Raw genomic sequence first — 23,833 nt, forward strand, 5'->3', positions numbered from 1 at the left:
AAGTAGGTGCATATAAATATTAAAAAGAAGTAAAATCTAAACAATAGTCAAATGTTGGAAGGAAAGGCCTTCCTTGGTCTCTATTAAAACCTAAACAGTCAACAGACTTAAACAGGGATGTGCTTAAACAAAAAAGTAATAGGTAGAATGGTTGAATGAATACAAACCACTGCTAATCACTTGAGTGTATTCCAGTTCATTTTCAGCTTACAGTGCACTCCAGAGGGGGTCCTACCATATGCAGATCAGCTTAGGTCCTTCCCCAGAGAAAATATCCATCCCATGTCCTCTCTTATTGGGGGCAATACAATTCTGGACTGGTTTAGGCCTTCCTGAGTCTAATCAGTGAGATGCAGCTTCAGTCCTATTGCACAGAGAATACAGTATAAACACCATTAAATGTGACAACAAAGCAATGAGTTGAAGATTTTACCTCTTTGAGGATAAGTTATGGAAAATAATATTATCAACAGAAGCACAACAGCTTTCTTGTGATCTCTCTCCAGTTTCAGTGTCACTGCTTATGGTTGTGTTCAAGCCATGGTGTTCGCCATTGATGACATTAATCGGGAGCAAACCATCCTTCCCAATATTTCCCTCGGTTTTCTCATCTACGACACCTGTTTGTGGACCAGGAAAGCTATTGAGAGCAGCATGCGCATGCTGACAGGGGAACAAAGACCCATTCTGAACTACCAGTGCCGAAGCCAGTCACCTCTGACAGCGGTCATCGGAGAGGAGAGTTCAACTGTTTCAATGGCTGTTGCAAGACTTTTAGGAATTTACAGGTATCCCCAGGTGAGAGAGGGCTTCTTTTTTTTCAACATAATATCTCTTTTCATGTATCAAAAAAATGACATGTTTAGTTAAACAGACATGGGGCCACTTGACAGAAACATTGATTGAACCGGTTCACTTCTAAAGATCCCCATTGCTGAGCCTTTCCATTGGTATTTGAGGCAGATGGCACTTAAGGACTTAGCCCTCTTTATTTTTTTTCCACAAATGTAATCGAGGCTAAATTTGCTTCCTTTTTTCTCTTATGTTAGGGATTCTAAATGAATCCAGGTTTTCTAGACTTCCTTGGAAAGAACCGAAAACATCACTGAAATATAGGGTATTTTTAATAGGAAAAGAGTTCTGCCCATGGAAGCATATTTTTTTTTTCTAAAAATGGCAGTGGCCTAAGGTTTCCTGTTGTATCTTCAACCTCGTCTCAGCTTTCAGGATCAAGCAGAGTTATTAACAATAAACATTCTGTTCCAGATTGTTTGCATGTTTCTAATGGGTAGAGGATTTCTCCTGTTTTTGTGGTTTCTACATACTTTTAATTTGTGGTGAAACCCATGGGTGAACCTAGAGAGCAATGCAAATCTGAAAAGTAGACAAAATTCACCAGACAGCTATTTGTCTAGATCACTCATGGTTTTTCAAAATTAACTAATAACTGAAATTTAAAAAAATGAAAATAAGTAGCAAAACAGAACTAGGTGACAATGTTTGCATCTCTAATGATTTGCTGTGATGGCAAGTTTACAAAAGTAATATCCATCCATCAGACACATCTGGTTGCAGTTTATTTTGTTTGGTGGTTATCAAAAAACCTGCAATGTGCAGAGCCAACATCTGAGCTGTAGCTTATTAAGTATGATTTTTCATTGTGCACCAACCATGGATCAATTCATAAGGTAAAATCTGATGAATTAAAAGTGTTTATAATGCTTAGTTTAGAAATAGTGGATATTTGCACAACTTCTAATTTGGGTTCACCGCCACAACCAAGTGATCCAGAAGGCATTTTGCAAAATGTATTCTTGCCTACAGGCATACATTTGGAGGTCAAAATGGGAGAGAAATGTAATCAATAATAACATATTTTCTTCTATTCTGTGTTCCCCCATATATCCCCAGGTAAAAATGATACCTCACTTCTGTTTCTAGGCTGTTCACCCATGAAAGGAATGGCCACAAATGATAACAAGAAATAATCAAGGTTTTGCATTGCAAATTGACCCATTTTAGGGAGTATCTGCTGCATTTGGACCTAGGCTCTGCAGCGACCAGGGAAACCTACTGAGCTCAAAGTGGGGTAACTTGAAGAATTCCACTATGTTTTCTTACAAAGAATGAATTTAACTCTTCAAATTTTGTAAAATCACAAACTTTTTAAACATTTCTGTGTTGGACAGTTCCATAATGTTTGGGTATCAACAAATTACTACCACCCAGTGGTCTCACATGTCTTCAGATAACAACAGCATCCAACTTGTATGACTGGACCCATCAGGCTCAAAGCCAATGATCAATATTGAAGCGTTTTGAGTTAATGTAGTCCAGACGAGGTCTTCACATGGTTATAGATTTGGCCCGTTCCAAAGATGTATGTTAAGTCTAGCCACTTATGGAAGGGAGTATTTCATTTGGGAGACGTATGGGAACATGGGTTGGTAAGAACTTTAGCCATGGGCTGGAAATGCCTGGGTTTCTGTCATCTAAATATGGGAAAATAGTGTTTTGTCTCCAATACTTGACATTCTCAGGGAAATCTGGGTAAGAACATGTGATGAGATCCACAGAAGCTACACCACCCTGGATTTCCTTGAGTCTTTCAGTTTAAAAAATGCCCAGGAATTGTAGGGTTTCCTGGTTGCCGGCTGGCCTAGAGTCCAAAGAGTGAAGTCATACACCATGGCAAGTGAGAGGAAATTTTAATTTCTTTGGGTGTAGTTTGGACATATGGGCTGACAGAGAGGGTGAAACTCTCATTCTTTCTCCCCCTGAGGGCTGAAATACTGTTTAGTGTCTGAGGTGGGGACTGGTGCCAAGATGGTTCATCTTCCGACCCCATTTTTTTTCACATTTTTTCCCTGGTAAGCTGGTTGCCTTTTATGCCACCTGGATCAGCAGAATGGAAAACTCCTGATTTCTCGTGGGCTTCCTGCCCGTCCACCCATGGAGGGGAGATTTTGAGTAAATGCCCATATTTAGGGCTCAAAGACTGTTGGATCCTTTAGAGGTGAAGGTCAAGTCAGATGACAGGTTGGCCACCCCTAACCATTTTTGTAAACATAATACTTGGTTCCGAGTGGGCTTTCTTTCTCTCCAGATTGGTGGTAGCCCTTTCCCCCACCCAACCTGGCCCTCAGGGTGGATAAAGTTTGTTGTGCCTTTTGGGAGTGGAGATAAGGTCCATTATCAAGCCGCCACTCCCCATTCTCATTTTTCCATGACATAATATTTTGTTTATAGTGGACTTTCGATCCTCTCTATCCTACGTAATGCAACCAGAGGGACAGTAAGCATGCTGGGGCCTTTCGGGAGGTGGTGAGGCCCAATGCAAGGGCAGACCAACCAACCAAATCATTTTTTGCATCAAAACAGCCCTGCTGTTCAAGTCGATTTTGTGCACCCTGAAGGATGGCAAATTGGGGTTAAACCACAACTCAGCCCTGCCAGGGTGTCAGAAAGACTATTAGGACCTTTTGCTTTGGGATCACAACCCATTGCTGGGGCAGGCCATCCCATTATTTTATTTTGCAAAATATTCCATGGTACATAGTGGGTATTTCACTTTCTGGAGGGGACAGATTATGGGTAAACCACCCCATCACCCTCCCCAGTGGGGAAGAAAGGCTGAATGTATTTTTTTAGCAGGGCCCTTGCCTATGCCTGCCCCCTGCTGTCTAGTGGGTGGATTGCTTTTAAAGGATTGGTCTAATGTGTAGAACCCCAAGCAGGTCCACACTAGGGAATTAGCCCCTTTCCAGCTGTACCTCTACCACTTTCATTGCCACTCAGAGGATGAGCTACGTCTCTCAACCACGGATCAAAGTGAAAGCTGCAGGCGCCTAGTGGCACAAATTGAATTCATTTTCAGTCAATGTGATACCAGTGAGCTGTGCCTTCTGTTTGTCACTGTGATAAAAAATGTAACCTCATGATTCAATACCCTGAATTTATTTTTGAAAAACACAATTTTTCTGGTGTGATGAGAAGGATATTCTCCCTCCACACAGAGGACGAAAACATTGCATCCTTTGCACTAGGGAAGTAATTCGGAGCACATGAACTTCTCACTCTCCACAGAAGGACAAGGTCTCTCAGGAATAGGTGTCCCAGTAGGCAGTTCATCAAACATCATATTAATTGTCCCAGCCAGCTTGTTCTATTCAGCACCATTACATGGTGATTGTCTGTTGACTCCTTCAATTGATACAACTCATTGGGGTTTCACCCAAACCCAGCGTTCACAGGGCGCCTCATAATTCAAAAACGAAGATGGACTTCAATTAGGTGTGTCTAGGGGTAGTAACTGATAAGTCTACCTTGCATTTGAAATCCCCTTCTTTGCAGAGTCAAAGAGCTCAAAGAACAGTCAACTGTGTCATGTATTTGAGATTCACTTGTTGGAAAATGTCTGCTTCATCCCTTTGCCAGTTTGTTGAACAGACATCGACGAGACTAATACAGTAATAATCTTGGTGTACTGAAGTTAAGCATAATGAGTGCAGATGTCTATTGATTTCTCATTATAAAGGAACCAAACATACTTTCTTGAGTACGTTTGATGAATTAACTGGAATATTGCTTACATTTCCTTTTCAACATAAACACCTATGGCTGTTGCTCAATATGAAAGAACAGTAACTCTAGTAAATTTTCAAATAAACCATCATGAAAATGCTTTAGAATAATACGCCTCTATTATTTATAGGTATCAAGTCGATATTGGTGTGAGGCTTGCCAGACTGTAACCAGGAAGACATATTTATCTTTTTGAAGAGGGGATAGCTGGAAACTAGGAACAAATGTAGACTTCCTAATATTGGTTTATGATCTTATTTCAGGTCAGTTACTATTCGACTAGTCCTCTACTCAACAACAAACATGAATTTCCTTCCTTCTTCCGAACAATCCCTAGTGATGACAGCCAAGCCATTGGAATGGCCAAACTTGTTGAACACTTTGGCTGGACCTGGGTGGGAATCCTGTCCAATGAAGATGATTACGGAAGGTTAGGCTCTCAAAGTTTAAAGGAAGAACTTCTGAAATATGGAATCTGTGTTGCCTTCCATGAATCGCTACCCACTGATCCATCATCAATAAAAAACACACGTATTGTGGAGACGATTGTAAGTTCAACAGTCAATGTTATACTTACTTTTTGTTACAGTTTCCATTTGCTTCCAGTCATGAGAGCATTGTCCATACAAAACATCACAGGTAAAGTGTGGATTGCTAGTGATGGGTGGTCGACGGCCTCTAATTTTCCAAACAATGAATTTGCCAACATTATGACTGACACAATCGGCTTCACTGTCCATGGAGGTGCAATTCCCGGGTTTGAAGAGTTCCTTCTGAAGCTCCATCCTTCTAACTATCCAAAAGACACTTTTGTGAGATCATTCTGGGAGCAGGCAATGGGTTGTAAATGGTCAACTCCAGGATCCAACCAAACTCTTAAAAGTGGGCAATTTACAGAAGATACTCCAGCATGCACAGGTGACGAGAAACTATTGAAATTCAAAAACAAACACCAGAATGAGCCAGATATAAGAATTTTCTCTGTTGTTTACAATGCAGTGTACGCTGTGGCATATGCATTAAAGAACATGCTGTCTTGTGCACCTGGCCATGGGCCTTTTACCTTCAAGACATGTGCTAAACTGAAGGATTTTAAGCCATGGCAAGTATGTTGTGTTATATGTCCTTTCCATTTAGCTTACATTTTGCAGTACGAATTATCGTATTTCTTGAAGTGCAATGTGAGAATCAGCCCCCATATGCCATACCCATTAGTCATTTGTCACAATGATGCATTGAATTTATTACTAAATAGAAGTAGAGACTGAATGTAGATTGAGGCCTAGGTGACTGTTTCATGTATAACATTGCTGGGTTCCTTCATACACTCAGAAGAGCTGATGATTAGAGACACAGAGCCTGCAGAAGCTTTTAGGCTCTGATGTGCAGTTGGGTGGTAATGAAAAATTATCAGATTTTTCTTGCAAGTGCTAAATTAGGGGATAATCCTTTGAATGTGAGAAGTCCCACTTGTGGAATCTCCTCTGGATTTAGTACTTTCTCCAGAGATTGAACAATTTTTTATTACCAACCAACTCTAAACTAGATTCTTCATGACTATTGCAAGAGTTAGAAAGGGGTGTCTGATAAAATGTTTGTGGAAGGATGAGTACATTTTCTAGACCAGATCTGATGAACAAGCAGGCAGACAGACCTAACAAGCACTTTTGGTGCTTGGTTTGTGACAAAAGATTGGCCGTCTAAACTACCTTGACTCTAAGGGACATTTAGTAGCAAAATGAAATGTAGTTGCAAAATCGTGCTCCAATAATTAAACACAATAAGTACTGTCACAAATCACTAATGTTCTTTCACTGGTAAAATATAACTTAGAAGCTCTTGCTTCCCCCACTGAGAATCGTGCTAATTACATGCTAAAGTGCTGTTTGCAGTCACTAATGATAGTAAAGATCAGAAAATCCCTGAAATATTGATGATGCAACTGTTCAGAGATGAAAAGAGAGTGGAGTCAAGAGTCTTGGATCGTCATGCAGAGGTTCTTGCTAATGGACATTGAACTAAAATTGCTGAATGTCCACCACCTCATTTAGAAGTGAAGGAAGATCTGCTTTCCTGGTGGCTTATTAGGGCACCCGTGTTGACAAAATATGAGGTAACATATTTCCTGACCTCAAGGAAATAGACTTGAGAGACAGGTGATACTTTAGTGATCCCAGACAGAAAAAAATCTGCAGTGCCCTCTGTATATTTGGAGATGATTTTCAGTGCATGTGAGGCATTCATTTCTTCTGCTATGCAGGTCCAGCATGAAGGGCCACAGACATGCAGACAGGTCGAGGGGGCCGCTATCCATCCCTGAAAAAGGCAACCGTTAGGGATACAGAAAATGTTTCAGGACAAATATGTCCAACTAAGACACACAACTTTTGATGTGATGGATCACCTGGGTGGCAGAGGAGAGGGCTGTGCTGCAAAAGCCATAGAGTAACTCATCTGGCCAATCTCTGTATGGTCCACCTGGTGCTCACATTACAGACTTTCTGGAACTGTGAAATCTCATTATCTTCTGGTTCAGGTTCAATGTGTACTGGCCTTGGGAAAGGGAGTATCTCATAATATGAAGGTCCTAAAAACATAAGGTCTTTGTACTGTGATCAGCAGATGGGGTAAATCTGTAGGCAACTAGAAGTAGCTAGCCATCTGTTTCAAAAGAGCAATCAGTGTGTTGCCCATGAGGAAACAGAGCACATACTAGGACCACACAGGCCCTCGACGAGACATCTAAATGCAGGCATCTAAGCAGACTATTTAGGTGCTATACCTCCACATGGAAATGCAAGGTCAGGGGACCTGGGTATGTCTTCTGGTACCTAGGCTAACCATAAACCTTTGCTGACCTAATAGCTGGTGTCAGCTGGGGGTGCCTTATAGAAGCAGTAGTGGTGTTCAACAAAGGCAAATAAAGCAAGTACCTGCACTGGAAAGGGTTTGCTCAGAAAGTTGTGCTACAACTCAGTAGTGTACTGGTATATAGACGGTTATCAGGTACCCAAATTTGGGATCACTTATATGAAGCAGCAAAAGATAAAGATGCTAAGAAATGTTGCAAGACAGTGCACAATGGAGGACAGTGCAAAGCGATCTTCTTGACAAACTACATCCAGCCATAGGGTTGGCATAAGCATTTTTCTCATTTTTGTTGCCTAGCCAGGGAGGGGAAGCGGAGCACAGGCGAGCCTTAAAGAGAGGGAGGAGTGCTACTACATCTCCACTGGCTATTGATCACAAGGATACTCTTTGTGCCATTATGAGCATCGTACCTGGCATAGCTGTGGGTCCTGATGGGATCCCAGGGCACTTTTTCATTCCTGACCCTGAGAATTGAGCCATTTACATTAACAAAATCACAAATGGGATATTAGAGGGAACTGATATTTGCACCTCTTGGAAAGCTGCAGAGATTTGAAAAAAAAAACACTACTGTTTCTTAAGGAAAATACAGGAGATTTTACAAATGGATGTGCATTAGTATTCTGTGAATATTGATATGGCTAGGGGCATTACAAGTTTGCAATATGTTTACAAAGGTGATTTAACCTGAAAAATAGAAAGACACAACTGCAGAATGACTTTCAGAGAAGCACCTGAGACACCATCTTAGAATGTCATGAGCGCCCCACGTAGCTTCGAGCAAATGAACATTTTTAACTCATCATGGACAAAATCATTGTTATATGTAACTATTTCAAGTGGAAAAAAATATAAGAACTTTGTATTCTTTCCTACATAACTTTTTCATGGCTTCTAAGGAAACTTTTCATACGTGCTGGGGGTCACAATAAACATACAAAAAGTGATGAGAGGATGCTTGCAATAACTACTGGCAATAGGATGAGGTAGCATTCCAACCCATTCTTCTTGGTTCCACAGTGCCACCTCAGATTAGACCCAGGCATGTGCAGATCAGTCTTGACCCTGCTCCAATACAGCTCCAGTAGGATCAGCCCAAAGGGCCAAGCCAGGTTTTCTCTGAATTGGGACTCAAGCCACCCAATACCGGTTTCGCCCTGGTCACAATATTGCGCATTTGCGACATCACTTCAATATTTGAATAAAATAACTACCTTTTGTAAGAATTTGCCTGTTTTCAAACATGTATGCTTAATGCTTTTCCCTTCATTATGATTTTTTTTCAATTAAGTATGAACTATGAAATGACAAGTGCGCATTTACTGTTGACGTGTGGTTAACATGTCTATAATGAATTTAAATACATGTTTTCCAAGTAGGGGTCTCCCCTTTCTTTCACAAACCTGTCTGAAAAAGTAAAATCTGCAGTATTTTTAGCCTTGGGTCTGTTAATCTATCATTAATCTGTTGCCTTGGCAGAAATAGTTCTCAGTGCACATTAAGGGCCTCATTATGAGGCTGGCGGTCTTAAGACCGCCACATTGAGACCCTGACACTTAGACCACCAGGGTACTGCCAGGATCCTTGATCCCGACAGCCTCGCGTAGATTAGAATCAGCCGCCGCCCTGCTGATTACGACCTTGTTCTCCGCCAGCCTTTTCATGGTGGTTTTACCACCATAAAAAGGCTGGCAGTGAACAGGTGCAGGGGGCTGCCCATGCACTTGGCATGGGAGGTGCAGGGGTCCCCCTGCCCAGCACCATCGCAATGTTCACTGCTTGCTGTGCCGACATTGAACACTGCAACGGTGCTGGTGCAGCCTGCGATGGCAGCATTGCCGATGGTTTGATTTAGATCCGGAGACAATGCTGCCACCTGTTTCCCACTGGGCTAGTGGGCGAAAACCTCGGTTTCCGCCTGCCAGCCCAGCGAGGAGCTCTTACTGGGTCCGGCGGGGAGGTAGCCAGTGTGTCAGCAACCTCCCTGTTGGAATGTCGGCAGATGGTGCAAACCGTCCGCCAAACTCCTAATGAGGCCCTAAGTTTGAAAATGTTGTGGGAGAGAATAACCCACAACTAGACTGCTGAGTCTAGAAAGCATTACATCTTTTGATAAGTAGGTTTATAAACTAGCTTGAAGTGTAATTTAAAACAAAGCATTATTTTGAACAACCAAGGAACACTGACAATGTTGGGATTTTGGCAGTGTCATTCCCATGATCAGAGAAGTCACATTTGGCTCCCAATTGTGTTCTACTTCGCAAGTTCCTGATGCAAATACAGATTACAGCATATACAAGCCTTTTTATGATGTATGGTGGACAGCTTATAGCAAGCATGATCTAATGCAGGTAGGATGAGGGAATTTAATAGAAGTCAAAATGAAATAGTGCAATGATGGTTGAAGAAGATGGGGCACATTGGTCTTTTGAAAGGACACAAAGGGAAGAGCATAGTAAATAATACATTCAGGTTTGTGGTCTTGGCAAGGATTCCTGTTAATGCTCACTTTACTCCTACATGACTCATCAGAAGTGATTTGTCTAAAAAACGGGGATGCCAGCAAAGTCCATCTATGAAGTGCTGCTGCCAGGTATTACAATTTCCAGCAAACAAATCTTTACATAGAACATAAATTAGGCTGCTATATGCATATTTGAGACTGAAAATTTGCTATTGAATATATCATATATCTTCATGTCTGCTGCAGCTGCTCCATTACATGAAGACTGTGCGCTTCAAAAACAAGATGGGGGAGGAGATATATTTTGACAGACACGGCAGCCCACCCGCTGCATACGACATCATCAACTGGCACCGCGAGGCAGGCAATGTGATCCGCTACGCGAAGGTGGGGACTTTCGATACGAGGACACCCAGGGGACAGGAGCTGTATGTTAACGAAAGTGCCTCTACATGGATCAAGCAAGGGAGAGAGGTACATTTGTGTTCATCAGCATGGAGGATTTCTCATAATTCTGTACTTTGCAAGACTAATGAAAAATTCACATATGCACTTGCTAATACAATAATTACTTAAAATGCATTATTCTCTTGCTCTCTTTAACAGAAGAGTCTATAGTGTTAGCAGCCATGCATAATTTAAAAGTTTCTGTGATAATTCTTCTATGGAGAAAAACAAAAAAGTGGATTGCTTGAATGGATCACTGCCATTGGCGATTAATTCAAACAATATGCCCATCACTACTAAGGTTTTCCTCCGTGCTACACCCTTAGTCATTGGTGCTGGAACAGTTTTCAGAGTGAGTGTGCTCGCCTTCGACATCACCTGACATGCGCCTTGATTGTGCTTTCTTTATTCTTAGATGCCTGTTCTTTAGTTTGCAAAGACTGTAAATTCAAATGTCTTTATTTATAAATGTGTTGGAAAAACCTTTGGAATACTGTGGTCTCCTTTCACCTATACCCCAGCAAAAGTGTCACTAATTATAATTACAAAACACCTCGAAAAAGCAGTCTGAGAGTCAGACAAAGAAAACATATCACTCCAAATTAAAAGAATTGGCAGTATTTTGTCACACAATATGGCCAGTTGTGACACAGAGTGTAGTAAAAAGCTCAGTAAACGCCTCTATGGTAATAAATAAAGGTATTTTTGTTGTTAATTCACAGTCTGAACTCAATCAATGATATATGAAGGTACTTCAACAGCTCTACGTCCACCGCCACTCCCTTAAATGTGATGCACCCCTGCTTCCACCACCACTGCCCTCAGTGTGATGCACCTCTGCTTCCACCACCACTGCCTTAGTGTGACGCACCCCTGCTTCCACCACCACTGCCCTTAGTGTGATGCACCTCTGCTTCCACCACCACTGCCCTTAGTGTGATGCACCTCTGCTTCCACCTTCACTGCCCTTAGTGTGATGCACCTCTGTTTCCACCACCACTACCCTCAGTGTGATGCACCCCTGCTTCCACCTTCACTGGCCTCAGTGTGATGCACCCCTGCTTCCACCACTACTGCCCTCAGTGTGATGCACCCCTGCTTCCACCACCACTGTCCTCAGTGTGATGCACCCCTGCTTCCACCACCACTGTCCTCAGTGTGATGTACCCCTGCTTCCACTGCCACTGCCCTCAGTGTGATGCACCCCTGCTTCCACCACCACTGTCCTTAGTGCGATGCACCCCTGCTTCCACCACCACTGTCCTTAGTGCGATGCACCCCTTCTTCCACCTTCACTGCCCTTAGTGTGATGCACCCCTGCTTCCACCTTCACTGCCCTCAGTGTGATGCACCCCTGCTTCCACTACCACTGTCCTTAGTGCGATGCACCCCTGCCTCCACTGCCACTGCCCTCAGTGTGATGCACCCCTGCCTCCACTGCCACTGCCCTCAGTGTGATGCACCCCTGCTTCCACCACCACTGTCCTTAGTGCGATGCACCCCTGCTTCCACCACCACTGTCCTTAGTGCGATGCACCCCTTCTTCCACCTTCACTGCCCTTAGTGTGATGCACCCCTGCTTCCACCTTCACTGCCCTCAGTGTGATGCACCCCTGCTTCCACTACCACTGTCCTTAGTGCGATGCACCCCTGCCTCCACTGCCACTGCCCTCAGTGTGATGCACCCCTGCCTCCACTGCCACTGCCCTCAGTGTGATGCACCCCTGCCTCCACTGCCACTGCCCTCAGTGTGATGATGTGCACAGATGTGGGTGCAGTAGTCGCTGTGGCATAGAACTCAAGCTGCATCCTATGCATAAGGATGCAATAGACAGAAGCTAGTCTGGGGTATTTTCTTTGCTGCTTATTGAGAACCTGGCCCGGCAGTTCGTACTGGACTTATTGCAGGTTCATCTGTGAGGTGGCGTGGTGGGCCACGAACACAATAGACTGGATTGTGCTACAGAGTACTACCTAGTGGCTGAGATTAAATCAAGCAAGTTTTTTTGATAGAGCAAATATTTATGGAAGAACGTAAGAGCAAATATTTTCACCTTCTCATGATTTTAGGTGAATTCTCTACACATTTCAATTGAATGAAGTGGGCTTATTCATCAGTCGTGTGTTGCAGGGATTTATCTTCGCCATGCAGGTGGGTTGCATTGACGGTGAAGCATAGTGTGTTGCCCGTGGAGTATTGTTGTAGCTGTTCTTCGTCCTCCATATCTGATCTCTAGTCTTGCTACTCTACTATCTGCTATCCAATGGAATGTGGCCAAGCCCCTAAACTGCTGACCTGCAAACTGGGAAACCCACAATCACATTGCATAGATTGTCCCCGTGGTGAGACCTTCCTCCAGGAAGCAAGTAGAACCATGATTTATATTGTAGTAGTGTGATATTGTGATGTTGTTTTTTGCAATTGTCATTGCAGTGTTGTGGAATGAAAATTCAAACAACATATTATATATCTTCACAGACCTGTTCTTCCTAACACAATTCCGAATGCCACAAAAAACAACAAAGCTCACCCTTACTACTGGAAATACTACACAAATATCACATGGGCAAATTATGTACTCCAACCACTGGTTTCTTCTTTCAGTGGACCAATTTGCTAAATACAATCACGTTTCTGGGGACATTAGTTTATCCTTTTGTTTCAGATTGTACATATGTGAAATACATACTACATGTATGTTTAAATTAAATGTATATGTTTTATTGTTCAATTTGCATGTTAACTTACGTGCTACACCACGTGTCCTGCTTCCTGTAATTTGAGTTCAACAGTTCGCTATATACACAGTCCTGTAAGGCAAGCAGAGCAACCAGGGCACTCCTAAGTGATGGATCCAAGATATGTAGATTTGTAGAGGAATTTATTATTAAACCTCAGTGGTGGAAGATTAAGTATTTATACAGCAATATTAACATCCATATGTTATGACGAATACATGAGAATTCGGTAACAGCCAACACGTGTTTCGTCCTCACGGACTTCTTCAAGGCTGGAAACAAAGACAAATTGGAACTCTTAAAAAATAGAATCACTACCATCCGGTAGGTGCAAGTATAAATCAAACACTCAATTGAGTATTGGAGTTAGCAGAAAGCAAACATTTTAAACAGAAGGTGTAAACGCCCATTTAGAGTGTATATACAGTCAAACTAGAGATAACCCATTCATTCGTAGTGTTGTATGTCAAAAGAGTAGTCCTCTATATGACATAATGGTGAGTATAAGCAAAATGCAAAAGAAAGTTTGTTTACAGGTGAAAAGGACAGTGAAAAACCATCACAGGGAAACGGGGTGTGAAACGGAGGGTGCTCATTCTTCCCAAGAGAGAGGATAGTGATAAAGTTGACATTCTATGTAAATGAGTGATACCAGATGGTGCCTGTAGAGAAGTAAAATTACCTCAGGAACTAAACTGTTGGGGAACCAAAATGTTTCCGTTAATACTCCAAATGAAAATTCTATAACTGTGGAGGAGACCCAGAAGGAAACGCATTACTGGTGTGAAAATCTCATATAGAAAAAATGCAATAAAGAAGTGGTGCAACGAGGCCAACAAAGAACCTACCAGGGAGACCAATGAGTCCTCCATCAGAGTAAGGATGGGGTCCCTTATCTTACAGGAAAAAATGCTTCTTAGAAAGGAGAAAGACTAACATGTAGAGTGTATCCGTAGTGTAGGAAATACACTGTGGCGACGGCCTTGGTAGACCCAGTCTGTGAAGATGGAACAAGGGAAGGGGAGAAAAAGTTCCATTAGAGGCATAAAATAGAACCAAGAGCAGCAGCTAGGGTAACAAAAGAGTGATTCTAGTCACCTAATGGTAATTGTGGGATAAAGAAAAAACGGGGCCTCAGCTTAAATACGTTTAAATGTTCCATTTTGGAAATGGGCCACTCGCCAAAGAATACAAAATTAATACGCTGCCAAATAAGAGAAATAGGATGAGGTGTGTGAGTACATCTCATTCCAACAGCAAAAAGTGGATGGGGTCAAGCGACTGTTAACATTTGGAAAATGCACCGTTAGAAGGATTATGTGTGGCTAACTCGCGGCTCCCCAGACCACACTTTTAAAAGTATAAGTGTCACAGTCTACCCCCGTGCGTCGAGGCATGCTACAATTACCAAAGCGCGTCTCCCATTTATCTTAATGAAGTCTATTCCGAAATATGACAGCGAAAGGGATGCGCAGCATGGACCCTTACCCGTATTTCCCCAGACTCCGGGAATCAACACACCGGTATGTGTGCTAGGTCGACAGCGCGTGCTAACGCTGCCGTTTTCCATGCGAAAACAAATCGTTGAGGAGTATCGGCGTGTAAATATGCGTACTCCGAAACAAAGGAGGGACTACCGTCTTGCCTAATTGAAAAAAGAAGGCATGGAAGCTCCGTGAGTAGGAGCACTCCACGGGCGCCATATTGTGTGTATTATCGCGTGTGTCAGTGTCTTGGTGCCTCAATGGCAACGTGAAAAACAGTGGTCATAATGAAATAGAAGAAGGCGGGTGGGTGCCACTGTTGTATACAGAAAGAATGTCACCAGAGTATTACAAGCCTTCTACAGTTAATTAGTAGACAAGTGCCTTTATATGAAGAGAGGAATAGAAGGTGCATGTAAAGTGAGTTCCCTACAACATTAGAAACAAAACACAACGTAAATGCATGGATATCAATTGGAAATATGTATACAAACGATGTACAGTCTGTTGAGGATTAGACATGGTTTTTAACAATACTAATGTTTGACATTGTCATAGAGGCATAATATAAAGGGCACAACAAGAGCACTCTGAGGTTAATAAAGAAAAACAGATATAGGAAATACAGTCCTGTCCTATGTGCTGCAACTCATGTTTGAGATATTTCTATTAGCTATAAAATGATACACTCAGCTGCTGCCTGAAGCTAGGTACTCACTACAGAAAATAAACAAATGAATAAATAAATGTGCATTATGCCAAATCTTCAAGTTTGAAGAGAACTGTGTTGTAGCGTCCCACAAAAATGAACTTTGATGACTGCTTGCACTGAGCACTTCTAGCATTGCAGCACACCATTTACCCTTCAATACCAATTTGCCTCTACAGATCTTTTAGCAACCCACTAGTTTGTTGCATTTTGAGACCAAGGTGAGGCGTTGAAATGGTGGTTGACTCATTACTAGTTGAGTCCTCTTAATAATTTGGCTCACTACACAAAGCCTGACTGCTGAGGTTAAGACAGGGGCTTGAGGTCTGGTGTTCTACTTAATGCAGTATTGATCCCACAATGACATAAGAGCGTAGCTCTCTGAAACCTTTGTGAGCAATGAGGTTACTCAAAGCAGGAGCAGGAGCTTCCGGGTATCAGTGAATCATGTGCCCAGCACAAACGTTTCTCACTGCAATGAATGTAATGTAGTGAGGAATTGGTCCAGTTTCGTTCTCCCAGATATAGAGATGGCTCAGTGTATCAGCCTAAGGTAGCAGATATGGTTATGATAATAGATACAGCAAGGGACATTCTGGAAACCTTTAGGTATCACCGTACAGAAAGATGCTGAGTCTTCGATGTAGTCTTCCAGTGTTTTTATGTTTCATGTATGAGGCCACAGTTACTTCAGGCTCCGTGACGTGTCACCTCTATTGTGGGTCTGCTTGGCCAACATAGTACACACTTTGCACTTTCTGCATTCTCAAAACGTTTTGGTCCTGCTGTAGTTGAATTTGGTTATAGAGCTAGATGTCAATGGCTAATTAGTGAATATAATTTTCAGTTCCTTACACAGCCTCTCATTTAACAATGTGAAGATGAACTCAATGGCTCTCATTCTTCAAAACTTCTGATGCTGATGCTGCATGGAAAGCATGTTACAATTAGCCCACCTGTGTAGACATTAACAATACCCAGCTATAATCCCTCAGCATCCACCCCTCTCTGTCTTTCTGTCAGACTCCGCGATCAATATGTAGTGAGAGCTGCATGCCTGGATTTCACAAGGCAGGACTGAGAGGGCAGCCAGCCTGCTGCTATGACTGCATCCCATGCTCCGAAGGAGAGATGTCTGAAAAGCGAGGTATGAATGGGTATTTGATTTTTTATTTCTCTCTCTCTTTTCTGACAGCCACTGTAATGTTTTACACATAGATCTATCTTCATTTATGGTCTACATTTTATTGTGAATACAATTCTATATAAACTGGAGGAACGTTAAAGCCCTACATACATCATTAGCAAGGAGTCTCCTTTGACATATGAAGCACTCATTAACAATAAGTAAGAAATAATTGATATAATTCTACAGTTCACATCCAAAAGAGCTAAAGTTAACAGTTCATGGCTCTGCAGGAGTGACTCTGGATGTAGGCTTGGCCCCACGCAATGGAGGAACCATTCATACATCTGCATCCATGATCAATGAGGATCTGCCAACCCTTAATCCTGACTCAATTACGAGCATAATTGAACCCAACATAATCTTTGCTATTATTATCTACAGCAATGAGGTAAATTTAATTTGCATAATAGGGGATGCACCATCACTACCATTTTACCATTTAAAGTGAAATCTTTAGTATTATTTGTTTAATTTAAAAATATCATGAATTCCATTTAGTACAAATACAGTTTGTGTTGATGCTCTGCAAGTCAAAGGATAAAAACAGGTTTAAATAACTCCGTAGCAATGGTTCCAAGATAAAGCTGTTCATTAGTTTATGAATACAAAAGCACTGAAATAGCCAGAAGGACAATTGACAAAATGTCATTTTTGAACCGGCATTTAGATGTAAATGGAAAAAAGTTTCAAAATTAATGCAACACTGTGTATGACAGACTGACATTCAATTTACATACTCAAGTTCTGGGTTAACAAGAGTAGATTCAATTGTAGAAAATCTTGCGACTGCTGTCAGAAGGGATGGATATTTCAAAGAATAATGGTGGCAACAACCCAAGATACTTTTTATAAAAAACTAGTTTCCGTTGAACCTCCATATTCATATTATGGTCTGTGAATCTTTATAATTGCACAGTTTATTCTTAAAATAGTTTATCTTCAAGATGTTAATTTCTCTTACAGATTCAAGCAAATGTTGGCCCTGTCCAAGTGATCAGTGGCCCAATGAGAGGAGAAATGACTGTATCCAAAAGAAATTTGATGTTCTTTCCTACACTGATTCACTGGGACTTACTTTGACTACTACTGCGATAATTTGCATCTTCGTATCAATATTCTTTCTATGCATTTTTATCAAATTTCAAGATACCCCAATTGTGAAAGCCAACAATAGGAATCTAACTTACCTTCTTCTGGGATCTATTGTGCTGAGTCTTAGCTGCTCTTTACTTTTCATTGGAGAACCCCAGCCTATAACTTGTTTACTCCGACAAACAGCATTTGGTGTGGTTTTTGCCTTTTGTATTTCATGTGTTTTAGCCAAGACAATCATGGTGGTCATCGCCTTCAAAGCCACAAAGCCTGGAAGCAACATGAGGAGGTGGCTGGGTCCTCAGGCTGCTGTGATTATAGTGTGTTGTTGCACATTTTTTCAGGTTCTGATCTGTCTCAGTTGGCTTCTAATTTGCCCTCCGTTCCCAGAAAAAAACATGAAATTGAAGACGGGGGCAATCATAGTGAAGTGTAATGAATGTTCAGGGACTGCTTTCTGGTGCATGCTTGGATACATGGGGCTGTTGGCTTGTGTCAGCTTTCTTGTAGCATTCCTAGCACGAAAACTACCGAATAGCTTCAACGAAGCCAAATGGATCACTTTCAGTATGCTTGTGTTCCTAAGTGTATGGTTAGCTTTCATTCCAGGCTATCTGAGCACACAAGGAAAATTTGTTGTGGCTGTAGAGACTTTTGCCATAATCTCTTCTAGCACTGGAATACTTGTTTGTATCTTTCTACCCAAATGCTACATTATATTGATGAGGCCTGAGCTAAACACCAAACAGTATCTTCTAGGAAACGGATCCTCAAACAGTAGAAAGATAAAAAATATCTAGTAAACTGGATCTTTTAAGCTCAGATGTCAATATAGACACCATTTCACACTTATTTTGTACATGTCTAATAGGATTCCCAGAAGTTGTGATTGAGAGGGATAAAACAATGACATTCTGAATATTTACATTCAATATTTAGTTTATTACAATCCAAATAACATTATTAAATACATTTAAGAAATATATTTATACACACATACACACACAAACATGCACACATATATATTCACTGAAAAACAAAGGTTACAGTGTTGTTGTATATTCGAGGAGGATCCAAGGAGAATTTGAGGATCCGTGCATCGATTGAAAAAAAACTAATGGCACCTATTTTGCCCATGAGGAGGTCCCTAAGGGACCCCTCTATGTGTCCTATGGGAGTCAGGTTACCTGTATCCTGCCCCTTTATATATTTTTACAATGTCTTTTTTCCACACCCCAGCCAATGCGGGAAACAAAACGGCTGCTGCAACTTAACTGCCAGGTTGCTGCCAGCCAATAAGGGCCTTGCTTTTCCTCCAACTTCATGGAGGATCAAAGGAGGATCTGCACTTCTAGATATACAAATTATTTTTTCTTTAAAAATCTACCAAAGTGCTGAATGGATTTACAGCAAACAACAAAAAGCATAATCTCCATACCGAAAGCTACCTTTCTACCAAATTTGGTGTAAATCCGTCCAGCAGTTCAGGCTGTAGTCGTGATCAGAGCTCCTATGTGAATAAACATGAGTAATGGACTTTTTTGCCCCCCCCCACCCTTTTTCTCTGCCCTCGCTTGACGGATCACCACAAAACTTCCCACTCACAACAAGGTTCTCCGGCACACTGAAACAAGAAACGCTTTTTATATGGAAACTAGGTCCTAACTACAACTAGTTGCTGACGACCGCCAGTAGGGTGTATATATATATCTATATCTATATATAAATAAATAGATATATAGATATATATTTATATGATAAACTAAAGTAAAATGAAGTCAGTTTACTTTAGCATTACTTTGAGCAAACCAGTAAACATTATTTCAGTACATGTAGGAATCTGAGCAAGAGAAGCTTCCCGAGGGCCAGTCCCAGACATTTTACACTTAAAACTTGTCAGATCAGAGCACTCTGCAGTGTATCTCTTCATTTAGGCATGTTATGATAGGTTTGGTGTTCATGTGTTGATTGTTGAGATGGTTGGTCATTCCATGTGGGAGTGACTCGAGAATCCAGTGAAAAGATAATGCTCCTTAGTAAATCTGTATTAATTGTTTGAATTGAATTGTTTGAAATTAAGTGTATTAGAAAAAATATATATTTATTTAATGAATGAGGTGTTAATGGACAGAATAATTTGAGGACTTAAAACAAGGCAGCATAATTGGTATTGCTTAAGAGACGGACACATGCATCTTACACCAAAGCATGCCAGATGCCATAGGCTGTACTGAAGAAAGTGAGCATGTATTTTAAGCACTCTGACAAATGTGAAGACCTGTGTTGGTACTAAGGGAACTTCATTCTTTAGATTCACAGTATGAAAAGGGGCTGTTCTGACAATGATAGCAAACAGAAAGAACAACAAAACTGGTTACATGAGACATCAAAATGTACCAGCTGAAAAGGCGAACCCCTCAATATCAGCTATATAAGACATAGATCAACCCAATAGTTTTCTACACTCACCTCTGCTAATATATACGGACAAGGTGCTCAATATGGTCTTTTAATCATTCAAGGACCTTCCTTTCTGACCCTTCCTGAGATTACTCTTCACTTTATCATTTCTCATCACCACAGTTAACCACAGACATCTTATTCTTGCAGGAAGAAGATCTAAAACCGTTGGTGTCCCAATTCAGAATACAATACGGGAAGTGACAACAAAATATGACTACTGTCATAGATGGAAAATATAGAGTATAGAACAAATTACTCAAAAGCACAGATCATTGATGAAGCAAGCTATCAGATTCATAGTTGCATTACAGGGATGCCTGCACCCTGAGGAGCATAAGAAACTACTATCAAGAACATGTGGGAAAAGGGAAATTGGGAAAACACAGATCAGTGAGTGGCACCTTCCCTTGGACCTGGTATGGATTTGTCTCATGTGTTTAAGTCTTGAAAACCACAAACAAAAATATTGACTATATTATCTCCTGAACTGAGCTGTCTAAAATACAGTGTGTAATATACCTTTTAGAGTTAGGTAACACTCTGTATCTACATATGTTTGTGAATACAATAGCTTATCGGCAAAATGCTGAACAAAATGTTACCTAATGTCTAACACTTATGGGTGTGATGATATCTGCATGCAGAATCTATTCCCTCAACTCCATTGAATAATATTGAAGGTATATTGCAAAATGTTCAGAAAATCACAGGAGAAGTAATAGGAGTAATGAAAACATAACCTTAGTTCCGTATAATTTGTCATGAAACAATACCAGCTTTTGAAAAAATGTCTAAGCTATACAAACATAAATTACAACACTAAAACAACAATCAGTTCCACAGAAGAAATTCTTCTGATAGAACAAAGAGGAGTTTTGATCAATGACTCTAGCAGAGCTCACTCTTCAAACAGAGCAAGTCACACCCAAACAACAAAATGCTTATTAGGAAACAAGGTGTAAACAGGGCAGCTGCCTTGATCAACTAGAGTTCAAAGATGGCGGCCACATTCTAGCTCACATCTGCTTTTTTCTGGGATGTGATTTTCACTATGTGGACACCTTCTAGGGGTAAGAAAATACACACCAGACATTCACCACTTGGCCTCGATCTTGTAACATTACTTTAATCTGCAATCAATATTAAATATCTGAAATCAATATTTAATATAAAAATATTCTGAATGACTAAGTGTAAGCAACAATAAATGTACCTAATGTCTATGCCATCTACCTTGATTGTCACGTCGAGGAATACTCTCCAACTCTGACCACAAGTATGCATACCGAATTGATGTCCACAACAGCTGATTTCTTGGAGTGAACACTTCACTCGTCACCTGCTTTGTAGGGCCACATCTTTGGAAACAAATAAGGTTAAATGTTTCTGGGGAATATTTTCCAAACATTCAACACAGCTTTAAAGCCAAACCTGACTCCTCACTATGTCCATCACTAGCTAGAATGGAGGTTTAATTGTTAAATGTGTGTCCTATGTGCAACATGGTTTGCTACTCCTTTTTGCTGGATGTGATTAATACTCATGAAGTGTAAGAAAACCCTTCTGGAATACCAGTGGTAGCAACAAAGTGTTGGTTTCCTTAAAAAAGGATGGATTCTAACATATAAGCTTAAGTGAATGAAGTGCGTTTTCCCATATGCTTCAGGTGAATTGAAATTGACTACAATAACTAGAGACTGAAATGGTTATGATTAGCCCTTCAAACCTTCCAGGCTTTAAAGTAGATTCTCGATACTTCTTCCTCTGCAGTGTAACAATCACAAATCCTACATTAGGTCTGAAAAATTAAGCTAACTAAGCCAATTGGTAGTCATTGTAAAAGGTCGCTACTCCCACCACCTATAATACTGATTGTTAGAAATTGGTATAGGTGTAAAGTCTGACTATTTTTGTATGACAAATGTAATTACAAGACTTCCCATGGCAGTCAACTTGCAAAATTAACTAATTTTAAGGAACATTGTAATCAATAAATATGGGCCAGATGTATGAACATTTTTTGCACTCGCAAACGGTGCGAATCGCAAAAATTGTCCGTTTGCGAGTGCAAAAAAGTGGTCTGCAATGCATGAAAGGCATTCGCAGACCACAAATAAGAAATTGCAAAAATTTCGATTTCTTGCGTTGCGACCTGGTTTTGCGAGTAGCAATTTGCGATTCGCAAAATCCACATTGCAAGGCGATGCTGCAAAGAATCGCAAATTGCGATTTTTCGCAGAATGGCATTTTGCATATGCAAAATACCATGAAATGAAACCAGGTGGTAACCTGGTGCATAATTTAAAAATGCATTTAAAATGCATTTTTAAATTGAACATGTAAAGCACACATGCCCTTTTGGCATGTGTGCACCTTACATGTCCCCCAAAAATGTTTGGGGTGCAGCAGAGAGGGCCATAGGACCCCAGCACCCTGGGCATTTGCATTTCCAAAATTGCGATTTCTGGTTCAGAAATCGCAATTTTGGAAATGCAAAAAATTTGCAGCTATGGGCCAACAGGCCCATAGGTGTGAATGGGGTGGTATCGCAAATTGCGATTTCTTGCGTTGCGACCTGGTTTTTGCGAGTCGCAATTTGCGATTCGCAAAATCCACATCGCACGGCGATGCTGCAAAAAATCGCAAATTGCGATTTTTCGCAGAATGGCATTTTGCACATGCAAAATACCATGAAATGAAACCAGGCGGTAACCTGGTGCATATTTTAAAAATGCATTTAAAATGCATTTTTAAATAGAACATGTAAAGCACACATGCCCTTTTGGCATGTGTGCACCTTACATGTCCCCCAAAACATTTTTGGGGTGCAGCAGAGGGGGCCATAGGCCATCAGCACCCTGGGCATTTTCATTTCCAAAATTGCGATTTCTGGTTCAGAAATCGCAATTTTGGAAATGCAAAAAATTCGCAGCTATGGGCCAACAGGCCCATAGGTGTGAATGGGGCCGGTATCGCAATTTGCGATTCGGTAATAGCATTTGCGATTTTTAAGAAATCGCTATTCTCGAATCGCAAATGTGATACATGGCACTTTGCGATTGGGAAATAGCGATTTCTTAAAAATCGCTATTTCCGAATCGCAAAGGGCCGTGATGATACATCTGGCCCTATATTTGTTAGTGGAGGACCGTCATCACATTTAGAATCCATTTTTTAAACTATATTTGAACTAGTTGCTTCTCAGATGATGAGAAATAAATTAATAAGATTACATTATCTGAATGCAGAAATCTGAATATTAAAATTACCCATTTAGCAATTTATTTATGTTTTTAATCAGAAACTTTTAGGGCAAGGCTTGGATGGTGATGTGTAAATAAAAGAAATGTGCTTTGGGATGTTGTTAATAGATGCTCTTTCCATTCATTGTTTACCTCTTTTCATCTCACACAGGCTTCCCCCTTTACAAAGACAGAACTTTTACTAAGCACAAATATATATATATTATATAAGATAACAAACTGGTCCTGCTTCTGACGCGCTCTTTCATGTTGGTGCAGGTGTGAGGAATGGACCATTTCCTCTCATAAATCCAAAAACAAACAGTTGCAAGCAACTTCACCACCGCACTCCAGGAGGAAGTTATTTATTTTTATTGCAGTCAAGATTAAATCACCATCCTTCACCACCAATGCGTTTCGACCTACTGTTCTTGATCCCAGTAAATTAGTCCTATCTCCATGTCCCCTATTTATAGTGTCTCTCCTATGACCCCTATTAGTGCATTGTGGGACATGTAGTCTATTAAAAATAAATTAAATGTTGTGCAT

At 41.0% G+C, this 23,833-nt stretch overlaps 1 protein-coding gene across 1 annotated transcript; it reads left to right on the forward strand.

Annotated features, from left to right (window-relative positions):
• The first annotated feature begins 540 nt into the window (after positions 1-540).
• Positions 541-18,379, forward strand: LOC138267190 (extracellular calcium-sensing receptor-like). Its single transcript, XM_069216040.1, has 6 exons — positions 541-798; positions 4,848-5,014; positions 5,174-5,690; positions 10,166-10,393; positions 16,322-16,445; positions 17,451-18,379. Exons 1-6 carry the CDS (start codon positions 541-543, stop codon positions 18,377-18,379), a joined length of 2,223 nt encoding a protein of 740 aa, XP_069072141.1.
• The last annotated feature ends 5,454 nt before the right edge of the window (positions 18,380-23,833 follow it).

The sequence above is a fragment of the Pleurodeles waltl genome, chromosome 12 (genome assembly GCF_031143425.1).
Source record: "Pleurodeles waltl isolate 20211129_DDA chromosome 12, aPleWal1.hap1.20221129, whole genome shotgun sequence".
Taxonomy (NCBI): Eukaryota; Metazoa; Chordata; class Amphibia; order Caudata; family Salamandridae; genus Pleurodeles; species Pleurodeles waltl.

Excerpts from the sequence above, each read along its gene's own strand:
- LOC138267190 (XM_069216040.1), top strand. The coding sequence starts at position 541 with ATGGTGTTCGCCATTGATGACATTAATCGGGAGCAAACCATCCTTCCC. Across the intron at positions 5,691-10,165 it reads AGGATTTTAAGCCATGGCAA|CTGCTCCATTACATGAAGAC; the intron begins GTATGTTGTGTT and ends TGTCTGCTGCAG. Across the intron at positions 10,394-16,321 it reads GGATCAAGCAAGGGAGAGAG|ACTCCGCGATCAATATGTAG; the intron begins GTACATTTGTGT and ends TCTTTCTGTCAG.